This window comes from Triticum urartu, chromosome 3, assembly GCF_003073215.2.
Source record: "Triticum urartu cultivar G1812 chromosome 3, Tu2.1, whole genome shotgun sequence".
NCBI classification, from domain to species: domain Eukaryota; kingdom Viridiplantae; phylum Streptophyta; class Magnoliopsida; order Poales; family Poaceae; genus Triticum; species Triticum urartu.
In genome coordinates, this window is record NC_053024.1 from 432,335,370 (window position 1) to 432,361,849 (window position 26,480).

The 26,480-nt window shown below is 45.6% G+C and overlaps 1 protein-coding gene and 1 pseudogene across 1 annotated transcript; one reads left to right on the top strand and one right to left on the bottom strand.

The window, feature by feature from the left end:
• Positions 1-14,248: 14,248 nt before the first annotated feature.
• LOC125548433 lies at positions 14,249-15,257 on the bottom strand. Its single transcript, XM_048712026.1, has one exon. It carries the CDS (start codon positions 15,105-15,107, stop codon positions 14,400-14,402), a length of 708 nt encoding a protein of 235 aa, XP_048567983.1. The 5' UTR covers positions 15,108-15,257; the 3' UTR covers positions 14,249-14,399.
• Positions 15,258-17,617: 2,360 nt separating this feature from the next.
• LOC125548434 lies at positions 17,618-18,256 on the top strand (annotated as a pseudogene).
• The last annotated feature ends 8,224 nt before the right edge of the window (positions 18,257-26,480 follow it).

Here is a 26,480-nt window from a genome sequence, read left to right on the forward strand (position 1 = left end):
CGACCTTTGTAAGCTAAATGGGCCATTGTTAGGCCGTCGCATGTGTCGACATATCATAGGGGCCTATCTGACCCAATGACGAGCTGACACGTATTTCCTCAGGCCAATGAGAATTTTACACGTGGAAAATCACCATTGGTTGTTGCTATTAACGGGTTATCGGATCCAAAACCGAACCCGATAGGTTAACGGCGATCCGTTACGGTCGATGCCATGTGTCAGTTACCCTTGACGAAAGCACTTCCATGACGCATCATTTACCGTCATAGAAGTGAACACTTCCGTGATGATAATTTTGGTATTGTCACGGAACACTTCTATGACAGCACAGGTATAACTATCTTGATTCTGTCATAAAATTGTCATGGAAATGTTGTGCCCCCGACGGGTGGGTCAAGGGGAGGATGAGGGCGTGCGTCCCGCACTTCCACACCCTACCAGTTTTGATGCAAACACGGCCCAGTTTGGGCCGAAAATGGGTCGGGAAAGGACACTCATCCATTTACGTTGGCACGTTGAGCCGTGATTTTTGTCCGTTTCAAACCAAACGTACATAAACGAACCAAATGCGGTCGCGCGTTGGAGTTTGACACATTCGGTCTATCGTGTGATTTTTTTTGCATAGTAATACGTGTCTCATTAATAAAATAAAAATTTACTTACAAGCCAAATAAACATCGATATTACAGGACCGAAAAGATAGGCTAATCCTATGCAAAAAGACAGCGCTTGTCCCTCTTTACTAAGGAAGAGACGATAGATCACCTCTCCATCCGAGCTCGACGCAGCTTCATCGCTGATTAGCAGCTTTACGGACCTTTAAAGTAGTTTGCATGAAGCAAAATCATTGTCGTACAAAGAATCAGACCGGGGCAACATGTCCCCGGACATGCCATCGAACTTCAGAACTAACACCCCCGCACGACTACGACGTCGAAGGAGGAAACCAGAACTGTCAGTCTCCAACCACAAACCCAGCACAAGATGCATTATCTTCCAGCTGTCACTTACGTAGACAACCGTCTACGCGTACTCCTGAATGACAAAACCTCCCTGCTCCACCATGACGTCGGAGACAACGCCGCAACGACGGGGATAGAGCAGAAGGAGAGACACACCTGATGAAGTCGTCGCCGCCGCCTCGCCTACACCATCCATGAACCACAACGCCTTCGATCTAAAGGATCGACAAACACATGATGCCATCAATTTCGAGACGCCGCCATGAAAAACACCACCGACGTGGGAGTGAACTTAAAATAGATTTATTCGTCCGAACGCCGCTCCCACCATCCCAACGGCACACCACGACCTACAAATCCAAACAGTAACTACAGAACTGAGAAACGGGGTCCCCTCCCTCCGAGTAAATAGCATGTTTCATCCTTGTACTCGCTGGTCTGTAACAAAACCACCCTCGTAGTCGAAAAATGCTCTAATACGGTCCCAAGACTTGCAAATACGTAACATACACGGTCCTGTGTACATTCTGTTATACATTGGGCCCTTTCAGCCCTGCCACGTCAGCGATTGGAGCTGGTCCAGCCGAACCAACTGACCAATGTTTCCATCGATCAAACCCTGAGAATTTCGTAGGCCTCTGTTCGTGGGTAGATCTTTCCCGAGAACTACGTAGCCTGGGGCGGCGGAGGGTTTTGATCGGCGGCGGAGATCACGGCCGTGGGTGATAGTCAGCGGCGGATCTCGAAGGGAGGCAAAGGCGTTGGCATCTATTGATGTGAGCGGCGCCGATGCCACCCATACAACGGCAGGAGAAGGGGCTCATCCCAGCATATGGTATGTTAATACGTAAAGTTCCCATGATGTGAATGCTTTTTCCCCCGTTCTGTTGATGGAATCACTGGCTGAGTTGATAAATGATGATTACAACAGTCTTTCTGGTGGCTTAATGAACCTTAAATCACTTGTATATACTCCATAGCTAGCTTTGTATGTCATAGGCTGCTGCTGCTGATCATCCTAGTTTTCATGCCATTTACAAAGAGTCAAAGACTGTACCCTTGATCAAAGACATGTATGAACTGCTCAGCTGGTCAGTAACACGTTTACTTTTAATTCCATCCGCTTATATATGTGATGTTCTAAACAAAATGTTGACCTTAGTCAGTCATCCACACAAGCAGAAACATGGTGAATTGACCCCAATGGGCCGAATAATTTCTTGGAATAGTTGACTGCATTGGCATTAACCAAGTTAACAAATACAGTAATTTAATTTAACGCTACTGGTATTAGGATGGTACAGTTTTGCTGCTATACAAAGAAAAGTTAAGAACTGTAGCATTCAAAATTGAGCTAGCTTAGTAAAGAAAATTTATGACTTTTATGCACTGGTTTGCTTACGGTTTACACAAAATCAAGGTTTCATCATGAACTGTCTAAAACTCTGTTTTTTGTGCATTTAACAGAGCAAGGCGGTGATCTCTTTACTGCGGAGTTCATATTTGGGGGATTTTTTCATGGCAGTGGAAGTAACAGGGCATATCTGAATGGCCACAAAGTGTGCTATGATTTCTGTGATGCTAGTGAAGCTTGTATGCAGATGTTGTATGAGTTAGTAGAGCACTTGGGGTATGAGACTGCTGGGAGAATTGCTATTTACTTGTTGTTGCCTGGCATGCAAATGAATGAAGGTGGATTAAAATTGTTGTCAAGAAACAATGATACAAACATTATTAAGGAAGTGGTCAGAGAGGGGTACAAATATCTCATGTTTTATCTGGATCATGAGGATACCTATGGTGCAGGAGGATGTGATGATGTGGTTGCAAACCCTTGTACTCATCTGCCTCTTGTGATCAATCTAGAAAAGAGTAGCAGAGACGGAAGTACTATTCAGCATAGCCGTGTTGTTGTAGAGGAGAACACAAATGATCTGGTGTATGCAGGTGATAGTACTTGTGAAGGAACAAGTAGTGACAACAGATGCAGAAGAAGCAAAAGAGCTATCATTGAGGAGGAAGAAGATGAAGAGTGTGATTCTGATAGTGATGACTCTGATTATGATCCAGAAGAGCTTGTGGACAGTGACTATGACCTGCAGGATGGGGACGATGACTTGGTGATGGATGAGTCACATGCTGCTGGTGATGAGAAGAAGGGTAAAATGAAAGGGAAGAAGATAGTTGAAGATGACAATTCTGAAGATGAAAAGCTTGAAATGCCAGAGTCATACGATGAGGAAATGAAGTTCAAGTTCAAGCATTTCACAGAAGAAGATTTGCATGAGCCCAAGTTTCATGTTGGGCAGGTTTTCTCGTCAATAGAACTGGCTAGGAAGGCAATTAGGGAGTATAGTTTCAAGGAGAGACTTGGCATAACATTTCCAAAAAATGATAAAACAAGGATTGGAGCAAAGTGTACCGATGGCTGCCCATGGTATTTGTATGCGTCGTATGACAACAGAACAAAGGGAATTATGGTAAAAACGATCAAAGATGAGCACACTTGCAGCAAGAAGTGGCAAGTGAGAGCCTTTACGGCAAGATACATAGCAGAGAAATATGTTGAGAAGATCAGATCAGATGAGAAAATGTCAATCAAGGGTTTAGGAGGATTGATTCAAACAGAGTGGAATATGAGGATTCATAGGCACAAGCTATGGAGAGCAAGGAAAATTGCATTGAACACAATATATGGGGATGAAATAGCACAATACAGGAAGTTATGGGACTATGCAGCAGAGTTAAGGAGATCCAATCCTGGGAGTACATTTTTCATTGAAGTTGCTGATGATGGAATGTTCCAGAAGTGTTACTTCTCGTTTGATGCTTGCAATAGGGGATTTTTGTGTGCTTGTAGGCCTGTAGTCGATGGTTGTCATTTGAAAACTCAGTTCGGAGGCATTCTATTGACTGCTATTGGGATGGATCCGAATGATTGCATATATCCTGTGGCCTTTGCAGTAGTGCAAATTGAGAACACGGAGTCATGGAGGTGGTTTTTGACTTCTCTAAAAGAAGATTTGGGCATTGTGAACACCTCTCCTTGGACAGTAATGTCTGACAAGCAGAAAGTGAGTGTTCTTTACATAGAAAATACTTCTCAGTTTATGTTCTTTACATGCATATGTTGCTGACTATAGCTCTTTACATACTGAGTGCTAATGTATATATTTGCAAAAAAATTCATTCCCAGGGATTAATTAAGGCAGTTAGAGAACTCTTTCCTGATTCAAGGCATAGATATTGTGTGAGACATATCTGACAGAATTTCAATAAAATTTTTAAAGGAGATATATTGAAAAACCAGTTATGGAGATGTGCTAGAAGTACTACACATGGTCAGTGGAGGGAGAACATGAATAGAATGTTAATTCTAAACAAAGGGGCTCATGATTGGTTGGAGGAGTTAGACCCTAAAACATGGGTGAGGGCATTTCAAACTGAATTCCCAAAGTGTGATGTGTTGCTGAACAATAATTGTGAAGTGTTCAATAAGTATATCTTAGATGCAAGAGAACTGCCTTTGTTAAGCATGATTCAGAGGCATAAAAGGGCAATGCATGGGGAGAATATGTGCTTAGCAGGGGGAGTTCCAAAAGTGGTCTGGTTCTATATGCCCGAAAATCAGAAAAAGACTTAATATGCATATTAATGCAGCAAATACTTGCATTGCAGATCCAGCTGGAATGGGCATCTTTGAAGTGGATGATAGAGGTGTCCAGTTCAGTGTTGACATAAACATGAAGAAATGTAGTTGTAGGAGATGGGATTTGACAGGGATTCCTTGCTGTCATGGTGTTTTAGCTTGCAGGTATGAGAAGATTGCTCCAGAATCAATGGTGCACAAATGCTACTCCATTGAGACCTACCGCAAGGCATATGAGCACATAATTCTGCCTTGCAAAGATGTAAGTGAGTGCCAGAGCATGTATGGAAAGGAAATACTTCCTCCCAAAGTAAAGACAAAGAAAGGAAGAAAACAAAAGAATAGAAGGAAACAACCTGAAGAGAAAGAGGGGAGGGCTGGGAGGAAAGTTGGGAGGGGTGGGGCTGTTATACATTGTAGCTATTATGGAGGTGCAAGACATAACTTTGGTGGGTGCAAAGATTTCAAACTTGGCCTTAAACCAAAGAAAAGGGGACAAAAGAACAGAGTGAGAGCAGAGCCAGAGATCTCCTCCGATGAAGAACCTCCTGTCATAACGCAGGTATAATAATTCTTGAATTATATCTATCATCTTTTCACAATTTATTTACTAATTATCTGATTTCACATTTAGGAGCAAAACTTGCAAACTATGGAGTTGGCACAACATGATCCACTTTATTATGAGGATACTGTCATTTCTTCATTGATGGAAGAGGTATAGTAGAATTGACCTTTGTCTGCTTATTTATACTTGAGCTTTGTCTGCCTATTATTATTGAGATTTGTTTGTTTATTAATACCGAGCTTTGTTCGCTTATATACTTGCAGCATCAAGCAAGCCAGAACATGGAGCAACATGAACCAGGCCCTCTACCTGGATCTTCTTTTATTGCAGATCATGTCCAGAGCGAACCCCCTGTGCAACCAACTACTATAACAAAAGAGGGGAATGTTATTAGAAAGAGAGAAGTTGTAGCATTAGCTAAACTAAAGGCAGCAGCTAAGAAAAGAGAAATTGCAGACCAGGTAAAATTTGATGCAGCAATGGAAAAGCTTAGATCTAAAGAGTTGAAGATTTTGCAAGCTGGGCAGAAGAGGAAAGAGGAAGCAGAAGCAAAAAAACTAGAGAAAGAGGAGAAACAGAAAGCTTTGTTGCAACAAAAACAATTGGTTGCTGAATTAAAAAGAAAAGCAGTTGAGGAAAGGAAGCAAAAGGCACACCAGGAAAAAGAAGCAAAAAAACCTAGCAGATGCCAAAAAGCAAGCTACACAAGCTAGAAAGAAACATGCAGAGGAAGAAAAAAATAAGAGAGTTGCAGAGAGAAAAAGAATTGAAGAGCAGAAGAGAAGACATATTGAGGATGCACACAGATATGAAGAAGCAGAATTTCTGATAATGCAGGAAGATGAGCATGAAAGGCAACAAGGTATGAGAGAATATCTACGGAGAGAGGAGCAAGCAAGGCAACAAGCCTGGGACAGGCAAGTTGAGTTGCAGAGGTCATCAAAGATGCAAGATTGGGAAGATAAAAGGAAAGAAGCAGAAGAAATGAACATGCTGCAAGCTGAACAAGCAAAGGAGAAGGCTGTTAATGAGAAAGTAGATGCTATGGAAGAAATCAGGGTAATGAGTGAGAAGGAAAGGAAAGGAAATGAGAGCAGTATGAGCCAGCACAAGAATGTCAAAAGAGGAAATTCAAGTCAGTCCATGAGAGGTTTTAAAATGCCAAGAAGAACAAGCATGTTTGATGTATTTAGGGACTGGGAGATGTATTTTCTAAACCTGCTGGACTACGTTATGTAGGTTTTTTTTACTTCATGCACACGTTACGTCTATGATATGTTCATGCACGCTAAGTGATCATGTCAGGTTTGTGATGATCATGTGATGTTCATGATCATGCTATTGCCCTTGAATGAACTTTGTTTGTTTGCTTTAAAAACTCCCTTCGAACATACGAGCTTGTTTGTGTGCCCTGGTAATGTTCTTTGTTGTTTCCTGTCAGATTGTGTTCATACACATGTATCTATTGTTCTAAAATTGGCATGGTGTTTCTTATTTACTGACATGGTGTTCCTTTCTATTTTGCTGGAGCTGTTCAAGTGCATGTTCAAACCATCGCAAAAATCACATCTCAATTCAAGTGCATTCATGTCTATTTTCTGTTTCATATAAAGTTTATTGGAGCTATGCAAGTGCATATTCATAGCAATAATTGGCAAGGTCTTTGCTGTTTCATGTCTCTTTTTCTGGATCTATTCAAGTGCATGTTAAAACCATAGAAAACATCATAGCTCAGTTTAAGCTTAATCCATAGTTCAGAGCACAACACATCTCATTTCATCTAAATTTGCACACCACAACCATAGCCATCAGTACATTACTTCACACCTAAAGCTACAACCACACTTTTTCTTCAGGACAACAACCATTGCAGCCGGCATCAGCTCACCGCTCCGGTTGCCGAAGGCCGTTGCCACCATACCAGCACGCTGTAGTGCTTGTACAGGGCGTCCATCCCTGACGTGCGCGCGAGGAGCAGCCGTCCACTAGTCGGCCGGAGACACGGCTTGTCGCGGCGCCCCATTCGCTGTAGAAATGACCTAGCGAGCAACCCACCGGTAGAAACGGAGGCACGGCCGATGGGGGACATCTTCCTTCCGCACACGCTGCCGCCGACGCTAGACAACGGGCCCTAGGTCACTCTGTCGCCGCCCATCGACAGAGAAAACAGAGGTTCAGGTTAGGGATTTGAGAGATTGGGATTTTTTGAGCTGGATGTGCGGCTTGGTTCGTCTCGTCTCAAGCCCAACTCGACCGCACTTAGCCGGTTCGGCTGCATCATAGCCGCAGCTGACATGGCAGGGAAAAGGGGAACGTCTTGCAAAGTGTACGCAGGACCGTGTCTGTTACGTATTTGCAAGTCTCGGGACCGTATTAGAGCATTTTTCGACTACGAGGATGGTTTTGGTACAGACCAGCGAGTACAAGGATGAAACATGCAATTTACTCCCTCCCTCCTGTCACCGAAGCAGCGGCCAGAGGGAGAGGGGGTCAGCGCCCTCGCCAGTGGAAGGAGATTGCCTCCCTAGTCGCCTGGCTCCTGGCGGCGGCTAGGGTAGGAAAACGAATCGGGTTTGCTCTTTCATGCGTTTGGCAATGATAATATGCATTTCACACGGGAAGTAATTCGACTCCTGTATATAAAAATCCAATTCGTACGCGCGCCATTAATTAAGAGAGAGAGAGAGATGCACGAGGAGTAAATTGCATGTTTCATCCTTGTACTCGCTGGTCTGTACCAAAACCATCCTCGTAGTCGAAAAATGCTCTAATACGGTCCCGAGACTTGCAAATACGTAACAGACACAGTCCTGCGTACACTTTGCAAGACGTTCCCCTTTTCCCTGCCATGTCAGCTGCGGCTATGGTGCAGCCGAACCGGCTAAGTGCGGTCGAGTTGGGCTTGAGACGAGACGAACCAAGCCGCACATCCAGCTCAAAAAATCTCAATCTCTCAAATCCCTAACCTGAACCTCTGTTTTCTCTGTCGATGGGCGGCGACAGAGTGACCTAGGGCCCGTTGTCTAGCGTCGGCGGCAGCGTGTGCGGAAGGAAGATGTCCCCCATCGGCCGTGCCTCCGTTTCTACCGGTGGGTTGCTCGCTAGGTCATTTCTACAGCGAATGGGGCGCCGCGACAAGCCGTGTCTCCGGCCGACTAGTGGACGGCTGCTCCTCGCGCGCACGTCAGGGATGGACGCCCTGTACAAGCACTACAGCGTGCTGGTATGGTGGCAACGGCCTTCGGCAACCGGAGCGGTGAGCTGATGCCGGCTGCAATGGTTGTTGTCCTGAAGAAAAAGTGTGGTTGTAGCTTTAGGTGTGAAGTAATGTACTGATGGCTATGGTTGTGGTGTGCAAATTTAGGTGAAATGAGATGTGTTGTGCTCTGAACTATGGATTAAGCTTAACTGAGCTATGATGTTTTCTATGGTTTTAACATGCACTTGAATAGATCCAGAAAAAGAGACATGAAACAGCAAAGACCTTGCCAATTATTGCTATGAATATGCACTTGCATAGCTCCAATAAACTTTATATGAAACAGAAAATAGACATGAATGCACTTGAATTGAGATGTGATTTTTGCGATGGTTTGAACATGCACTTGAACAGCTCCAGCAAAATAGAAAGGAACACCATGTCAGTAAATAAGAAACACCATGCCAATTTTAGAACAATAGATACATGTGTATGAACACAATCTGACAGGAAACAACAAAGAACATTACCAGGGCACACAAACAAGCTCATATGTTCGAAGGGAGTTTTTAAAGCAAACAAACAAAGTTCATTCAAGGGCAATAGCATGATCATGAACATCACATGATCATCATAAACCTGACATGATCACTTAGCGTGCATGAACATATCATAGACGTAACGTGTGCATGAAGTAAAAAAAACCTACATAACATAGTCCAGCAGGTTTAGAAAATACATCTCCCAGTCCCTAAATACATCAAACATGCTTGTTCTTCTTGGCATTTTAAAACCTCTCATGGACTGACTTGAATTTCCTCTTTTGACATTCTTGTGCTGGCTCATACTGCTCTCATTTCCTTTCCTTTCCTTCTCACTCATTACCCTGATTTCTTCCATAGCATCTACTTTCTCATTAACAGCCTGCTCCTTTGCTTGTTCAGCTTGCAGCATGTTCATTTCTTCTGCTTCTTTCCTTTTATCTTCCCAATCTTGCATCTTTGATGACCTCTGCAACTCAACTTGCCTGTCCCAGGCTTGTTGCCTTGCTTGCTCCTCTCTCCGTAGATATTCTCTCATACCTTGTTGCCTTTCATGCTCATCTTCCTGCATTATCAGAAATTCTGCTTCTTCATATCTGTGTGCATCCTCAATATGTCTTCTATTCTGCTCTTCAATTCTTTTTCTCTCTGCAACTCTCTTATTTTTTTCTTCCTCTGCATGTTTCTTTCTAGCTTGTGTAGCTTGCTTTTTGGCATCTGCTAGGTTTTTTTTGCTTCTTTTTCCTGGTGTGCCTTTTGCTTCCTTTCCTCAGCTGCTTTTCTTTTTAATTCAGCAACCAATTGTTTTTGTTGCAACAAAGCTTTCTGTTTCTCCTCTTTCTCTAGTTTTTTTGCTTCTGCTTCCTCTTTCCTCTTCTGCCCAGCTTGCAAAATCTTCAACTCTTTAGATCTAAGCTTTTCCATTGCTGCATCAAATTTTACCTGGTCTGCAATTTCTCTTTTCTTAGCTGCTGCCTTTAGTTTAGCTAATGCTACAACTTCTCTCTTTCTAATAACATTCCCCTCTTTTGTTATAGTAGTTGGTTGCACAGGGGGTTCGCTCTGGACATGATCTGCAATAAAAGAAGATCCAGGTAGAGGGCCTGGTTCATGTTGCTCCATGTTCTGGCTTGCTTGATGCTGCAAGTATATAAGCGAACAAAGCTCGGTATTAATAAACAAACAAATCTCAATAATAATAGGCAGACAAAGCTCAAGTATAAATAAGCAGACAAAGGTCAATTCTACTATACCTCTTCCATCAATGAAGAAATGACAGTATCCTCATAATAAAGTGGATCATGTTGTGCCAACTCCATAGTTTGCAAGTTTTGCTCCTAAATGTGAAATCAGATAATTAGTAAATAAATTGTGAAAAGATGATAGATATAATTCAAGAATTATTATACCTGCGTTATGACAGGAGGTTCTTCATCGGAGGAGATCTCTGGCTCTGCTCTCACTCTGTTCTTTTGTCCCCTTTTCTTTGGTTTAAGGCCAAGTTTGAAATCTTTGCACCCACCAAAGTTATGTCTTGCACCTCCATAATAGCTACAATGTATAACAGCCCCACCCCTCCCAACTTTCCTCCCAGCCCTCCCCTCTTTCTCTTCAGGTTGTTTCCTTCTATTCTTTTGTTTTCTTCCTTTCTTTGTCTTTACTTTGGGAGGAAGTATTTCCTTTCCATACATGCTCTGGCACTCACTTACATCTTTGCAAGGTATAATTATGTGCTCATATGCCTTGCCGTAGGTCTCAATGGAGTAGCATTTGTGCACCATTGATTCTGGAGCAATCTTCTCATACCTGCAAGCTAAAACACCATGACAGCAAGGAATCCCTGTCAAATCCCATCTCCTACAACTACATTTCTTCATGTTTATGTCAACACTGAACTGGACACCTCTATCATCCACTTCAAAGATGCCCATTCCAGCTGGATCTGCAATGCAAGTATTTGCTGCATTAATATGCATATTAAGTCTTTTTCTGATTTTCGGGCATATAGAACCAGACCACTTTTGGAATTCCCCCTGCTTAGCACATATTCTCCCCATGCATTGCCCTTTTATCCTCTGAATCATGCTTAACAAAGGCAGTTCTCTTGCATCTAAGATATACTTATTGAACACTTCACAATTATTGTTCAGCAACACATCACACTTTGGGAATTCAGTTTGAAATGCCCTCACCCATGTTTTAGGGTCTAACTCCTCCAACCAATCATGAGCCCCTTTTTTTAGAATTAACATTCTATTCATGTTCTCCCTCCACTGACCATGTGTAGTACTTCTAGCACATCTCCATAACTGGTTTTTCAATATATCTCCTTTAAAAATTTTATTGAAATTCTGTCAGATATGTCTCACACAATATCTATGCCTTGAATCAGGAAAGAGTTCTCTAACTGCCTTAATTAATCCCTGGGAATGAATTTTGTTGCAAATATATACATTAGCACTCAGTATGTAAAGAGCTATAGTCAGCAGCATATGCATGTAAAGAACATAAACTGAGAAGTATTTTCTATGTAAAGAACACTCACTTTCTGCTTGTCAGACATTACTGTCCAAGGAGAGGTTTTCACAATGCCCAAATATTCTTTTAGAGAAGTCAAAAACCACCTCCATGACTCCGTGTTCTCAATTTGCACTACTGCAAAGGCCACAGGATATATGCAATCATTCGGATCCATCCCAATAGCAGTCAATAGAATGCCTCCGAACTGAGTTTTCAAATGACAACCATCGACTACAGGCCTACAAGCACACAAAAATCCCCTATTGCAAGCATCAAACGAGAAGTAACACTTCTGGAACATTCCATCATCAGCAACTTCAATGAAAAATGTACTCCCAGGATTGGATCTCCTTAACTCTGCTGCATAGTCCCATAACTTCCTGTATTGTGCTATTTCATCCCCATATATTGTGTTCAATGCAATTTTCCTTGCTCTCCATAGCTTGTGCCTATGAATCCTCATATTCCACTCTGTTTGAATCAATCCTCCTAAACCCTTGATTGACATTTTCTCATCTGCTCTGATCTTCTCAACATATTTCTCTGCTATGTATCTTGCCGTAAAGGCTCTCACTTGCCACTTCTTGCTGCAAGTGTGCTCATCTTTGATCGTTTTTACCATAATTCCCTTTGTTCTGTTGTCATACGACGCATACAAATACCATGGGCAGCCATCGGTACACTTTGCTCCAATCCTTGTTTTATCATTTTTTGGAAATGTTATGCCAAGTCTCTCCTTGAAACTATACTCCCTAATTGCCTTCCTAGCCAGTTCTATTGACGAGAAAACCTGCCCAACATGAAACTTGGGCTCATGCAAATCTTCTTCCTGTGAAATGCTTGAACTTGAACTTCATTTCCTCATCGTATGACTCTGGCATTTCAAGCTTTTCATCTTCAGAATTGTCATCTTCAACTATCTTCTTCCCTTTCATTTTACCCTTCTTCTCATCACCAGCAGCATGTGACTCATCCATCACCAAGTCATCGTCCCCATCCTGCAGGTCATAGTCACTGTCCACAAGCTCTTCTGGATCATAATCAGAGTCATCACTATCAGAATCACACTCTTCATCTTCTTCCTCCTCAATGATAGCTCTTTTGCTTCTTCTGCATCTGTTGTCACTACTTGTTCCTTCACAAGTACTATCACCTGCATACACCAGATCATTTGTGTTCTCCTCTACAACAACACGGCTATGCTGAATAGTACTTCCGTCTCTGCTACTCTTTTCTAGATTGATCACAAGAGGCAGATGAGTACAAGGGTTTGCAACCACATCATCACATCCTCCTGCACCATAGGTATCCTCATGATCCAGATAAAACATGAGATATTTGTACCCCTCTCTGACCACTTCCTTAATAATGTTTGTATCATTGTTTCTTGACAACAATTTTAATCCACCTTCATTCATTTGCATGCCAGGCAACAACAAGTAAATAGCAATTCTCCCAGCAGTCTCATACCCCAAGTGCTCTACTAACTCATACAACATCTGCATACAAGCTTCACTAGCATCACAGAAATCATAGCACACTTTGTGGCCATTCAGATATGCCCTGTTACTTCCACTGCCATGAAAAAATCCCCCAAATATGAACTCCGCAGTAAAGAGATCACCGCCTTGCTCTGTTAAATGCACAAAAAACAGAGTTTTAGACAGTTCATGATGAAACCTTGATTTTGTGTAAACCGTAAGCAAACCAGTGCATAAAAGTCATAAATTTTCTTTACTAAGCTAGCTCAATTTTGAATGCTACAGTTCTTAACTTTTCTTTGTATAGCAGCAAAACTGTACCATCCTAATACCAGTAGCGTTAAATTAAATTACTGTATTTGTTAACTTGGTTAATGCCAATGCAGTCAACTATTCCAAGAAATTATTCGGCGCATTGGGGTCAATTCACCATGTTTCTGCTTGTGTGGATGACTGACTAAGGTCAACATTTTGTTTAGAACATCACATATATAAGCGGATGAAATTAAAAGTAAACGTGTTATTGACCAGCTGAGCAGTTCATACATGTCTTTGATCAAGGGTACAGTCTTTGACTCTTTGTAAATGGCATGAAAACTAGGATGATCAGCAGCAGCAGCCTATGACATACAAAGCTAGCTATGGAGTATATACAAGTGATTTAAGGTTCATTAAGCCACCAGAAAGACTGTTGTAATCATCATTTATCAACTCAGCCAGTGATTCCATCAACAGAAGGGGGAAAAAGCATTCACATCATGGGAACTTTACGTATTAACATACCATATGCTGGGATGAGCCCCTTCTCCTGCCGTTGTATGGGTGGCATCGGCGCCGCTCACATCAATAGATGCCAACGCCTTTGCCTCCCTTCGAGACCGCCGCTGACTATCACCCACGGCCGTGATCTCCGCCGCCGATCAAAACCCTCCGCCGCCCCAGGCTACATAGTTCTCGGGAAAGAACTACCCACGAACAGAGGCCTACGAAATTCTCGGGGGTCGATCGATGGAAACATAGGTCAGTTGGTTCGGCTGGACCAGCTCCAATCGCTGACGTGGCAGGGCTGAAAGGGCCCAATGTATAATAGAATGTACACAGGACCGTGTATGTTACGTATTTGCAAGTCTCGGGACCGTATTAGAGCATTTTTCAACTATGAGGATGGTTTTATTACAGACCAGCGAGTACAAGGATGAAACATGCAATTTACTCATGCACGAGAGTCGTGGGCCGACAACATGTAGCGGCGAAGGTCTAAAATTGAGTAATCTAGTCCATCGATCGGCGGTAGCTATCAGTCAATCACAGACGCCCCGAAAGCAAGTGGAGAAAAGAAACATATTCAGATGCTAGAAAGACAAGAAGCAAAAAGGCAAAACTTGTACACTAAACAAGGCACCAACAAATTCTTTGCACACCGATCCATCCTTTCACACTCGTCACCCTCCCCGCGCTCACTGTTGCCAACTCCCTCGTCACTTCACAGCTACGGTGATCGCCTGAGCATCGTCTCCGGCGCCGGCGACCAAGACAAATGACTCCTCGCGGTGAAACCGCGTCTGCTGCTTGGCGATGAACGCCTCGACTGCCCTCCGGAACTCCTCCTCCTCGTCCTCCGCACCGCATTCCTCTGGGGCCGCCGACGAGGTCGACCGCCGCCTCTGGCCGTTCTCCGAATCAGACCGACGCATATCAGGCGATCCCGCCCTCCTCCTCCCGCCATGCTTTCCGGCGCCGATTTTCTCCGACCTGCTCCGCCGCGGGGCGCGCACCGTCACGTGCACCGCCTGCTTGTCCTCGAACACCGCGTCCGTCTCGGGCGCCAGAGCCGGCGCCTCTGTGGTCGATGGCGACAGGAGCGGTGTGGCGGTGAAGGAAAGGAACTGGTCCTGGGCGTCCTGGTCGGAGGCAGAGGAAGAGGACGACGGGTCGCGGCGCGAGAAGACGTAGAGGAGGAACACGATGGCGTTGGCGATGACGAAGATGGAGCGCGGGTGGAGGAGGAGTGAGGCGGCGAGGCGGAGGGCAGAGGAGGCCGCAGACGCGGCGTAGGGGAGGCGGAGGAAGGAGCGGGAGAGGACGACGGACAGGGCTAGGAGCTCCGCCGCCCGCACGACGCGCCACACGAGGCGGAGCCGCGCAGCGGCGGACCACTCTCCGGCATCGGGGGCGACGGCGGCCATGGAGACCGGCGCGGCTAGGCGAAGAGAGTGCGTGGGTGGCAGCGGCTCTTTGGATGCTTGTGTTTGATTCGGTTTGGAGGGAGAGGTGCAGGGGTTTGGGTTGGGAAGTGAGAGGAGAGAGTGTGGGCACGCCTGTGCTGTGCCAGTGGGTTTAGGGAAGCGTGAAGTAGACGCCGCGGAAGTATCAGGAGTATATAGGGAAGGGAGCCTTCAAAATATTCAAAAAAATATTCAAGTGTTTGGCAGTAGTGTTTCATAATTTTTCGAAATTGGTAGTTCTTTGATGTGATTATAGGCAGCGCCAATGGGCAGTAAACTTTGGGAGATTCACTCTCAAAAAGGAACTTAAGCTTCTAGCAATAAAGATCAAGAGCAAATTTTCTGCAGAATTCAAGTCTTGGCTGGCTCATACTACCTTCTAACTGCATGATGATCTTGTTCCCAAAAACTGGAGTTGGATAAGCTATTTCTTCCTTTTGTATGATCTTCTTTTTAGCTTCATCCTTTCTTTCTTCCTCAATATAACATACTTTTTATTAATAAAAATTACCATATAACTATTGTTCTACGGTGTGTGCTTAAGAAAAACGAACGCAGGAGTTTATATTGGCAAAAAATTGCATTGAAAAAACATCCACTAGTTATTGGAAAAAATGGCGAAGAAGACATCAAACAAAGATATATTTCTATTTCAACACTCCCTATTTTGTCGGATAATAAAAATGGAGCTCGACTTCGCATGATCTCAGATGGACATTAAATTTGAAAAAAAAAGTAATACTTTCTTTTTTACGATAAACATGTTCATATCTTCTCATTGTGTACAAAATTTCATGAAGAAATGACATATCTAATTAGCAAAAAAATAAATCAATGCTCTCAAAAGCTTTCCTTTTATTGTTTGGGCCAAGGTAAAAAAATATGTGAAACATTGCTCACAATCAGAAGACACAAACAATTTTTTTGTCAAAAAGTTATACAAAATAATTTGATTGATCTTTACAGTTATTCTTCACCCGGAAGAATGGGGACTCGTCGTATTCATATGGGATTTGACTTCCGCAAAACTACATTCACTTGACAAACAATTTTCTAAAGGGCATTCTCCGTTTGATGTCAAATTTTGACTTCCGAATGAATTGGTTATCTAGCAACTGACCTGCTAATTTGTTGCAAATTTTGGCACACCAAAATTTTGACTAGCGAAAGTGTATCGACTGGCAAGTTTTAGAAAGAACTAGCAAGATGCCCGTGCATTGCACGGAACATCAAGATGCATTTCTTTTATAAAACATCTGTTGTGATTGACCCATGCGGGAGTAATCCCATGTGTAAAAACTAATGATATCTCGAGAAAGAGGAGAGATAAGGTGAGGAGGAGTGGGTCGTGGTGGTGATTGGTGGTCGGACTGAGCGGAGGCATGGGGATGGACGATACCGGCAGAGGCCATCATGCCAGATTGTTTCAGAGGCTTCCTTTTTTAATTGCTCAACAATGAGGTTGTGGGAGATACGGATGAACAAGGGAAGGCCTTATATGCAAATGTGGAGAGAGGTGCGGGTATCTTTTTGTAAAATTGTCATAGTTTACTTTATATCCGTCAGATATAGATCGGACAATCTATATTGCAAGATGGCAGGCACACCATCATCATCAACTCAATTTTTTATAAGAGTTGAGATATTATATTAACATGTGGGGATGGAATGGCATTTGTGGAAGTCTTTAAAAAACAAGTTTCCAGCAATGTCATTCCATGATTAAACTTTGAGTGCACTCAAACATCTATCAAAGTTTGTCACAAAAAAAACTTCTTTTTTCAAAAAATCCACCCAAAAAACCTCGGATTTTCCGGTTCATGACCGAGCATTTGAGCTCGCGACCAAAATAGGACTTTCCCTATTTTTTTTCTTTTATACTAGTATTGTTTGTACTATAATTATGGTTTGGAAGTCATGTAGATCAATTGAAAAATACCTCGAATTAACCAAATTGTCAATGAAATTTATAGCCCTTGAAGCAGTAGATATATTGATTTGGTTTGTTTCTGGTAGTTGTGGATTTTTGCAGGCTAGTATCTAATTTACTTAATGTTTCAAGTTCACGTGTGTTTCTCATATCAGTTTTCATATTATTTTCCGGCTGAGAAATAAAATTTCCTAAGTAGTACTAAGAACTGCCTGATAGATCATCAAGATGCATGCTAGTACAAAACGATTAATACTGTATATAATTATTCGGCGGCTACGGATGTTGTATGTGAACAATTATTTCTAAATCAATAGTGTTTTTTGCGAATATAAATCAATAGGGTTATAGTTGCTCTTTATTATTGAAAGCGGTGGAGGAAGCGAAGTCCTGCTTTGATTTACATGAATTTTGTAGAAATTCTAGATAGGTACTGATTTGAGAGCCCCGGCGTCGCTCCCAAGGGTGACTCGGGAGGCGAAACCTTAGCCGCCGCCCAGGCTCCCCTCCTTCCCCTCCCTCCCCTTGCCGTCGCCGGAGGATGCCGGCGGGCAAAGCCCTCACCGGTGGGCGGCGGCGGCGGGGCCCTCGTTCGTGTGCTCGCGCGCTGCTGCTGGGCGCGCTGGAGCGGCGGGAGCGCGCGGTGGGCGGCCGTCTGCTCACGGGGAGGTCGAGATGGCGTGGACTGTGTGCGCGGTGGCGCTGCCATGGCGGCCGCCGGCCGCTGATGCTGCGGCAGAGTTGAGGGCGCCCAGATCTGGGCCGCATGAGCCCGCCCAGGCCGGCGACAATCACTCTGCCCCCCCCCACCCCCCTCCCTCCTCCCACCCCTCCCGGCCGCCGCCGGCGGTTGCCGCTGGGTTAGTAAGCACGCGCGCGGCGACCTTGACGGTTGCTGCTCCGCTGTGCCCCGACGGATCCTGGTGGCGGAGGCTGCGGGCCAGCGCGGCTGCCGGCCTGCTGGAGCTGCGCTGGTCGGTGCTCACTCCTGCGACGACAACGTTTCTAGGCTTCCCCCATGTGTGTTGGTCTTCTCCGACGATTCCTCGCCATGTCCGGTCTGCCATTGCATCTGAGGTCTTCGTCCTTGGGTCGGGGCGAAATCCCCACGCGGCGATGGCCTGCGCTGTCAACGGCGAAGCCCGAGGGTGTCGTCACCTCCTTGGAGGCGTTGGCATGACCCTGACCAGACCTCCTCCTCGAGCATCGGGAGAAATCCAAGGTCCGGCCTCCCGGACCGGGCAGCGGCGGCGTCTCAACGCCGTTCCCCTCTTGATGGCGCTGCTTTGGCTGCAAGTGGAGTACTTGATGCGGCAGATAGTGGTTGGCGATGCATCGCTCTGGCGTAGACTGCTACACAAGGAGCAGGTCGCAACGTTTGCCTGCGCCGGCGCTCCCCAATGAATGCTACACCAGTTCCAATCAGGCCCTGCTTTTCACCCGCCGACTCTCTAGACACATGGGTGCGAGGTACGTCGGCTTGGGCGGTCCTAAAGCTGCATTCGTCCCTGGAAGTGCCTGGCAATGGCAGTGATGCTGCCCTATTGCTCCGAGTCTCGGTGCTTCGCCATTTTGGCTGGAGGCAAGGCTGGGCGAGGCCTAATGTCGTTGCGTGTCTGTAGTTGAGGGCCCCTCCTCACCTAGCTGTAGTCACTTGGTGAGGACGGTCGTGTGTGTGTGCGCGTGCGCGCGCGTGTGTGTCCCTCCTTTCTGGAGGTTGTATCCCTGATGTCTTCCTGTTCAATGCAATGAAACGCAACTCTTTTGCGTTTTCTCGAAAAAAAGAAATTCTGAATAAGGTTTTTGTAGAAAATTTTCCTTTAGTGTGCTTGCTTTGTAGGAATAGAATTATATTCCTATACGGGATTGATTTATATCCATCGTATTTCAAAGAAAAAGAAACATCAAGTGAGATTCAATGAATTAAATTATATCTTGTTAACCAAATGACTTCTCTTTTTTACACCTATTCATAAATAAGATTTGAGATACATCACGCTTCCTGTAGCTTTTTCAATTCTTATGATATGTCGTCCCATGAACCAAAGAAAGACTAAGGGCATTTCCAAGGCCGATCTGTAAACCTTCCGTAACCGTTTGGACCGCGTTGTTCGGACCGTGAAAGTCATTCAATATCGATCTGTGTCGATCTGCGAGGTTGTTCGGATACGATTTCTCCTGCAAACCAGAGACAAAAGTGGGGGGAGGGGTGCAGGAGTCCGGACCGTTTCCAAGCCCGCTTCTGACCGTCCTAGCCTAGCAAAAAATGCCTCCTCCTCCAGCGCGTGCTCCCCTCCGGCGCCAGCTGTCCGCATTCATGCCGCTATAGAGCGCGCCACTCCGCATTAAAGACGGCTCAGGGCAGATGTGACCTCGCACTGCCTCTGTCATTGAAGCGGTGCACCGACTAAGGGCGTCGTCCGCTGCATGCCCGGCTGAACACGCATCTTCGCCGCATTCATACACCTTCATTAACCCCGCGTGAAAGCCGAGAAACCTACTCCGGCCACACGTCCATTCATGAGCGGGCCGGCTTTCACTGCAATGTAGGCCGAACTCCTACTGTCTACCCTCGATTTAAATGAGGGCAGACGTGGGGCAAGAACCACACCCCTTCGCCGCTCCCCCAATCTCCTCCTTCACCACTCTTTCGATGGCATCCGAAGAGCAGTTCTCCGGTATATAAGCCGGCTGGGTGGCCCACCGAGCCCGCTAGATACGAGCGAGGCAGCTCGCAGCTCCACCTTCCGCACCTCACCCGGTGGAGCAAGTTGCCGCCCAAGCCACCATGTGGTTCAACAACTCGCTGCTCCAGGCCCACTCGATGAGGAGTAGCGAGTTGTTCCACGCCGGCACGGGCATCATCGCTGTCATAGACGACTGCGCCTCCCGCGCGTCTGACCGCGCCTATCGTGCATGTGACCGCACCATGCAGGCAGAGGCAGAAGCCGGGTGGTGCGGAGAGAGCGACGAGCCAGTGGCCGGCACCTCCGCGTCTGTCGCCATCATCAAGGAGAAGTAGAACACAGGAGTCCACCGCCGCTTGGGTCCCATAAAGGCCACCGCCTAGGCGATACCGGTGTACACAATCGGTGTCTTGCCTGGTTCTTCTTTTTCAAGGACCTCCGTCGAACCCACATGGGCTTCACGAAGGCGGAGGCGCCGCCTTGCCCTCCTGTGTTCTACTTCTCCTTGATGATTGCGGGAGTCCGGACCGTTCCCAAGCCCGCTTCTGACCGTTCTAGCCCAGCAAAAAATGCCTCCTCCTCCAGCGCGTGCTCCCCTCCGGCGCCAGCTGTCCGCATTCATGCCGCTGTAGAGCGCGCCGCTGTAGAGCGCGCCGCTCCGTATTAAAGACGGCTCAGGGCAGACGTGACCTCGCACTGCCTCTGCCATTGAAGCGGTGCACCGACTGAGGGCGCCGTCCGCTGCATGCCCGGCTGAACACGCATCCTCGCCGCATTCATACACCTTCATTAACCCCGCGTGGAAGCCGAGAAACCTACTCCGGCCACACGTCCGTTCATGAGCGGGCCGGCTTTAACTGCAATGTAGGCCAAACTCCTACCGTCTGCCCTCGATTTAAACGAGGGCAGACGTGGGGCAAGAACCACACCCCTTTGCCGCTCCCCCAATCTCCTCCTTCACCACTCTTCTGATGGCATCCGAAGAGCAGTTCTCCGGTATATAAGCCGACTGGGTGGCCCACCAAGCCCGCTAGATACGAGCGAGGCAGCTCGTTGCTCCACCTTCCGCACCTCACCCGGCGGAGAAAGTTGCCGCCCAAGCCACCATGTGGTTCAACAACTCGCCGCTCCAGGCCCACTCGATGAGGAGTAGCGAGTTGTTCCACGCCGGCACGGCGGGGAGCATGGCAGCACGGGCATCATCGCTGTCATAGACGACTGCGCCTCCCGTGCGTCTGACCGCGCCTATCGTGCATGCGACCGCGCCATGCAGGCAGAGGCAGAAGCCGGGTGGTGCGGAGAGAGCGACGAGCCAGTGGCCGGCACCTCCTCGTCTGCCGCCATCATCAAGGAGAAGTAGAACACAGGAGTCCACCGCCGCTTGGGTCCCATAAAGGCCACCGCCTAGGCGATACCGGCGTACACAATCGGTGTATTGCCCGGTTCTTCTTTTTCGAGGACCTCTGTTGAACCCACATGGGCTTCACGAAGGCGGAGGCGCCGCCTTGCCCTCCTGATGAAGCATCAGCCGGGGGTTCCACTCTGATGAGAGGTGGGTGCTGGAATTTTGTCTATTTTGGGCCTAGCCCAATAGCAGTTTCAGAAATTCCTAATAAATCCTAGAGGCCCACGCAGCCCATTCGTGCAAGACAAGAGGTGGAACTAAAGTTTAGTCTCACATTGCTAGTTTAGAGGGAGTTGGACCTCTTTATAAGGGAGGCTCTTTCCCCACATGTATGAGCATGAGAACAAGAGGGACATCCACGCGTGCTCCTCCTCCGCCGCCCGCCTCGCCACGCCACGCCTCGTCACGACGCACCGCGATGCGGATTGCGGGAATGAGCCGAGCCGATGTCTAGATTTTTGCCACGCACGACGGGTATATGAACGGTCACACAGGAGCTGAAACGTTTTGCTGTAGTGGAGACTGAATACGAACGGCGCACCTCTTCGCGTGTTGTCTGTTCGCTTCATCTCCCTTCGTTGCTTCACCTCCCGTCGCAGCCTGTTCGTGTCCTTCTCCTGTGCCTATATAAGAGAGGTCGCTCCTCTCCAGAGAGACACACCAGAAACTCCTCTTCCTCTCGCCACAAGGTTCCGAGCACTGCGCTGCTGCTACGTTCTTCCCCATCCCGGCTTGCGGCGTGCACCGCAGGTCAGGACAGTAGGCCTCCAGAACCGCACCTTTTGAGTCCTGTACGGGAGAAGGGTGATAAGGTTTTTGGGGAGCACTCAGCGCGACTACTGACTTCTTCGTCATGGATGCCCCGGACTCCGACGACGACTTCCCCGACGACGACTTCTTCCCCGACGTCGACAACCTTCTCGATGACATGGCTGGCAAGGACACCGACCCCAAGTCCAGTACTGCTGCTGCTGTCCCGTACGTGTTCTTGCTCTTTCTGTTAGAGGTACTCTCGCAGTTCTTTGGTCTAGTGTCTGTCCTATATATGTTAGGTTCTACGCCATTTATGCAACCTGTTCTACTATCTGCTTTAGACATGTTTGGTTGCAGTTCATGTATGAAGATGTTATTTACCTTCTCTCTGTCAGATCGCATGACTACTTTTATCCATGTTATATTAGTCATGCTTTATCTAATATTTCTATTAATAAAATCATTTGGTAAATTGCTCATATTTCCAACAATCCAAAAACATTTATTATAGGCAATTTACCCCAAGTGGTTTTGCTGCTTCCATGAGACCTCCTATGTTTGAGGGTATCCACTATAAGAGGTGGCGCGTGAGAGCAGTCTTATGGTTTCAAACCATGAGTTGCTATGATGCCATGCTTGGCAAACCTGAAGGGGAGTTTGATGCCCAACAGGAACAAGCTTTTCAGAAAATGGATACTCTGTTTAAGGCTGCTCTCTTGAGTGTTCTTGGTGAGAACATAGTTGATGCTTATGCATCAATTGACAATGGAAAAGATATGTGGGACGCACTCGAGGCCAAGTTTGGGGTCTCGGATGCCGGCACTGAGCTGTACATCATGGAGCAATTCTATGATTACAAGATGACTGAAGAGTGCTCCGTGGTTGAGCAAGCTCATGAGATACAGTCATTTGCTAGAGAACTTGAGCACTTCAACTATATGCTACCAGACAAGTTTGTTGCCGGAGGTATCATCACCAAGCTTCCTCCTTCGTGGAGGAACTTTGCTACCTTACTGAAGCATAATAGACATGAGTTTTCCGTTTCGGATCTCATTGGTACTCTTGATGTCGAAGAAAAGCGAGAGCAAAGGACACACGTGCTCGAGGTATTGAGGGAGGATCTAGTGCCAATCTGGTACAGAAGAAGAACTTCCAGCCCCACAAGTTCAAGAACAAGGGCAAGTTTGATGGTAAAGAAAAATTTGATGGGAAGAACAAGGTTGTGCAACACATGAACTTCAAGAAGAAGAATGACAAGAAGAAAGGTGTTTGTCATGTGTGTGGGGATCCTGATCATTGGGCTCCTAGTTGCCCTAATCTCTATGACAAGCGTCATCCTGGGAAAGGCGGCAAGATTGCTAATGTCGTCATTGGAGACATTGACATGAAGGATGCTGGGTATGGTATATTTCCCACTATTCTTTTAGTATGTCATTCTCCTGATTGGTTGATTGACACGGGTGCCAATGTGCATGTATGGGGTGATATTTCCATGTTTTCGTCTTATCAGACCGCAGGGACTTCAACCGTGCTGATGGGCAATGGTTTAAGTGCTTCTGTTCGTGGTGTTGGCACGGTCGATCTGAAGTTTACTTCGGGGAAGATCATGCGGCTGAAGAACGTGCATTATGTCCCCTCTGTCAATAAAAATCTTGTTAGTGGAACTCTTCTGTGTAGAGATGGCTCTAAGCTTGTCTTTGAGTCGAATAAATTTGTAATATCCAAGTATGGAACCTTTGTTGGTAAAGGCTATGAGTCAGGAGGCCTGTTTCGTTTATCCTTATCAGACGTTTGCAATAAAGTTGTTAATCATGTTTGCAACAATAGTGAATCAAATGTATGGCATTCACGTCTTTGTCATGTTAACTTTGGTTGCATGTCACGACTAGTGAAGTTGAACTTAATCCCTAGTTTCACCACTGTCAAGGGATTTAAGTGTCAAGTTTGTGTGCAAGCTAAGCAACCTCGTAAGTCTCACACGACTGCGGAAACGAGAAATCTTACACCACTAGAGCTCATACATTCAGATCTATGTGAAATGAATGGTGTTTTGACAAAAGGTGGAAAGAAATATTTCATGACGTTAATTGACGACTCCACTAGATACTACCGTGTGTATCTTCTGACATCTAAGGATGAGGCTTTGAACTTTTTCAAGATCTATAAAGCTGAAGTGGAAAACCAACTTGATCGAAAAATCAAGAGGCTTAGGTCCGACCATGGTGGAGAGTATTTTTTAAATGAATTTGATGTTTTTTGTGCGGAACATGGTATAATCCATGAGAGGACGCCTCCCTATTCACCTCAGTCAAATGGGGTGGCCGAAAGAAAGAACCGTACTCTAACTGATTTGGTTAACGCCATGTTAGACACATCGGGTCTCTCCAAGGCATGGTGGGGGGCGATATTGACGGCATGTCATGTCCTAAACCGAGTTCCCACAAAGAACAAAGAAATAACTCCATTCAAGGAATGGGAGAAGAAAAGGTTAGAACTCTCTTATCTACGAACATGAGGTTGTTTGGCGAAAGTCAATATTCCAATTCCAAAGAAGCGGAAGCTTGGACCAAAGAATGTGGATTGTGTTTTCCTGGGATATGCTTTTCATAGCATTGGCTATAGATTCTTGGTTGTAAAATCTGAGGTACCTGACATGCATGTCGGTACGATCATGGAGTCGAATGATGCGACTTTCTTTGAAGATATCTTTCCCATGAAGGATATGGCTACCTCATCTAATCAGGAGATGCCTTGTTCATCGAATCAGGAACCAGTTACAATTATCAAACCTGCCATTTCGATGGAAAACTTTGAAAGTCTTATGGAGGAGAACAATGAAGTTCCTACTAGGAGCAAGAGACAGAGGACTGGAAAGTCCTTTGGTGATGATTTTCTTGTGTATCCCATAGATGACACTCCCAATTCTATTTCAGAGGCCTATGCATCTGAAGATGCTGACTACTAGAAGGAAGCTGTTCGTAGCGAGATGGATTCCATCTTGGCGAATGAAACTTGGGAGATAACTGATCGTACTTATGGGTGCAAACCTATAGGATGCAAATGAGTATTCAAGAAGAAGCTTAGGCCTGATGGTACTATTGAAAAGTACAAGGCTCGGCTCGTGGCTAAGGGTTATACCCAAAAGGAAGGTGAAGACTTCTTTGATACTTACTCACCTGTGGCTCGACTAACCACTATTCGAGTTCTACTTTCACTAGCTGCCTCGCATGGTCTTCTCATTCATCAAATGGGTGTTAAGACTGCTTTCCTAAATGGAGAATTGGACGAGGAAATTTATATGGAACAACTAGATGGGTTTGTACTAGATGGTCAGGAAATAAAAGTGTGCAAGTTGCTGAAGTCTTTGTATGGACTCAAGCAAGCACCCAAACAGTGGCATGAGAAGTTTGAAAGAACGTTAACAGCTGCAGGCTTTGTTGTAAACAAAGCTGACAAATGTGTGTACTGGGGGCGAGGGAGTTATCTTGTGCTTGTATGTTGACGACATACTGATTTTCGAAACAAAACTGAATGTTATTAAGGAGGTCAAGGACTTTCTATCTCGCTGTTTTGAGATGAAAGATTTAGGAGTGGCTGATGTCATTCTGAACATCAAGTTGTTGAGAGACGATGATGGTGGGATCACATTGCTTCAATCTCACTGTGTAGAAAAGATCTTGAGTCGCTTTGGCTATAGTGACTGCAAGACCTCTCCAACACCATATGATGCTAGTGTGTTGCTTCGAAAGAATCAAAGAATTGCTAGAGACCAATTGAAGTATTCTCAGATTATTGGCTCGCTTATGTACTTAGCCAGTGCTACAAGACCTGACATCTCTTTTACTCTTAGCAAACTGAGTCGGTTTATTTCAAAACCAGGAGATGTGCATTGGAAAGCTCTAGAGGGAGTTTTGCTTTACTTGAAAGGCACTGCGAATTATGGAATTCACTATACCGGGCACCCAAGGGTGCTTGAGGGGTATAGTGACTCAAACTGGATCTTAGATGCTGATGAGATAAAGGCCACGAGCGGTTATGTATTCACTCATGGAGGTGGCGCTGTTTCTTGGAAGTCTTGCAAGCAGACAATGGAAGCAGAACTCACATCATTAGATACAGCTACAGTCGAAGCAGATTGGCTTCGCTGGCTCTTGAATGACTTGTCGGTTGTTGAGAAACCTGTACTGGATATCCTTATGAACCGCGACAATCAAACTGTGATCACGAAAGTGAGCAGCTCAAAGGATAACATGAAGTCATCAAGACACGTTCAGAGAAGGTTAAAGTCTGTCAGGAAAATGAGAAACTCTAGAGTTATTGCACTGGATTATATCCAAACGTCTAAAAATCTGACAGATCCTTTTACTAAGGGTTTATCACGTAATGTGATATATAATGCATCGAGGGAGATGGGTATGGGACCCACAATATGAGTTGTTCACAGTGGTAACCTATTCTTTGTGATCGGAGATCCCGTGAATTAGATGTGGAAGACAAGTTGTTGATCAACTGAGAGGAGAGTATCCTTACTATTAACAATACCACTCCATGAAGATGCA

Excerpts from the sequence above, each read along its gene's own strand:
- LOC125548433 (XM_048712026.1), bottom strand. The coding sequence starts at position 15,107 with ATGGCCGCCGTCGCCCCCGATGCCGGAGAGTGGTCCGCCGCTGCGCGG.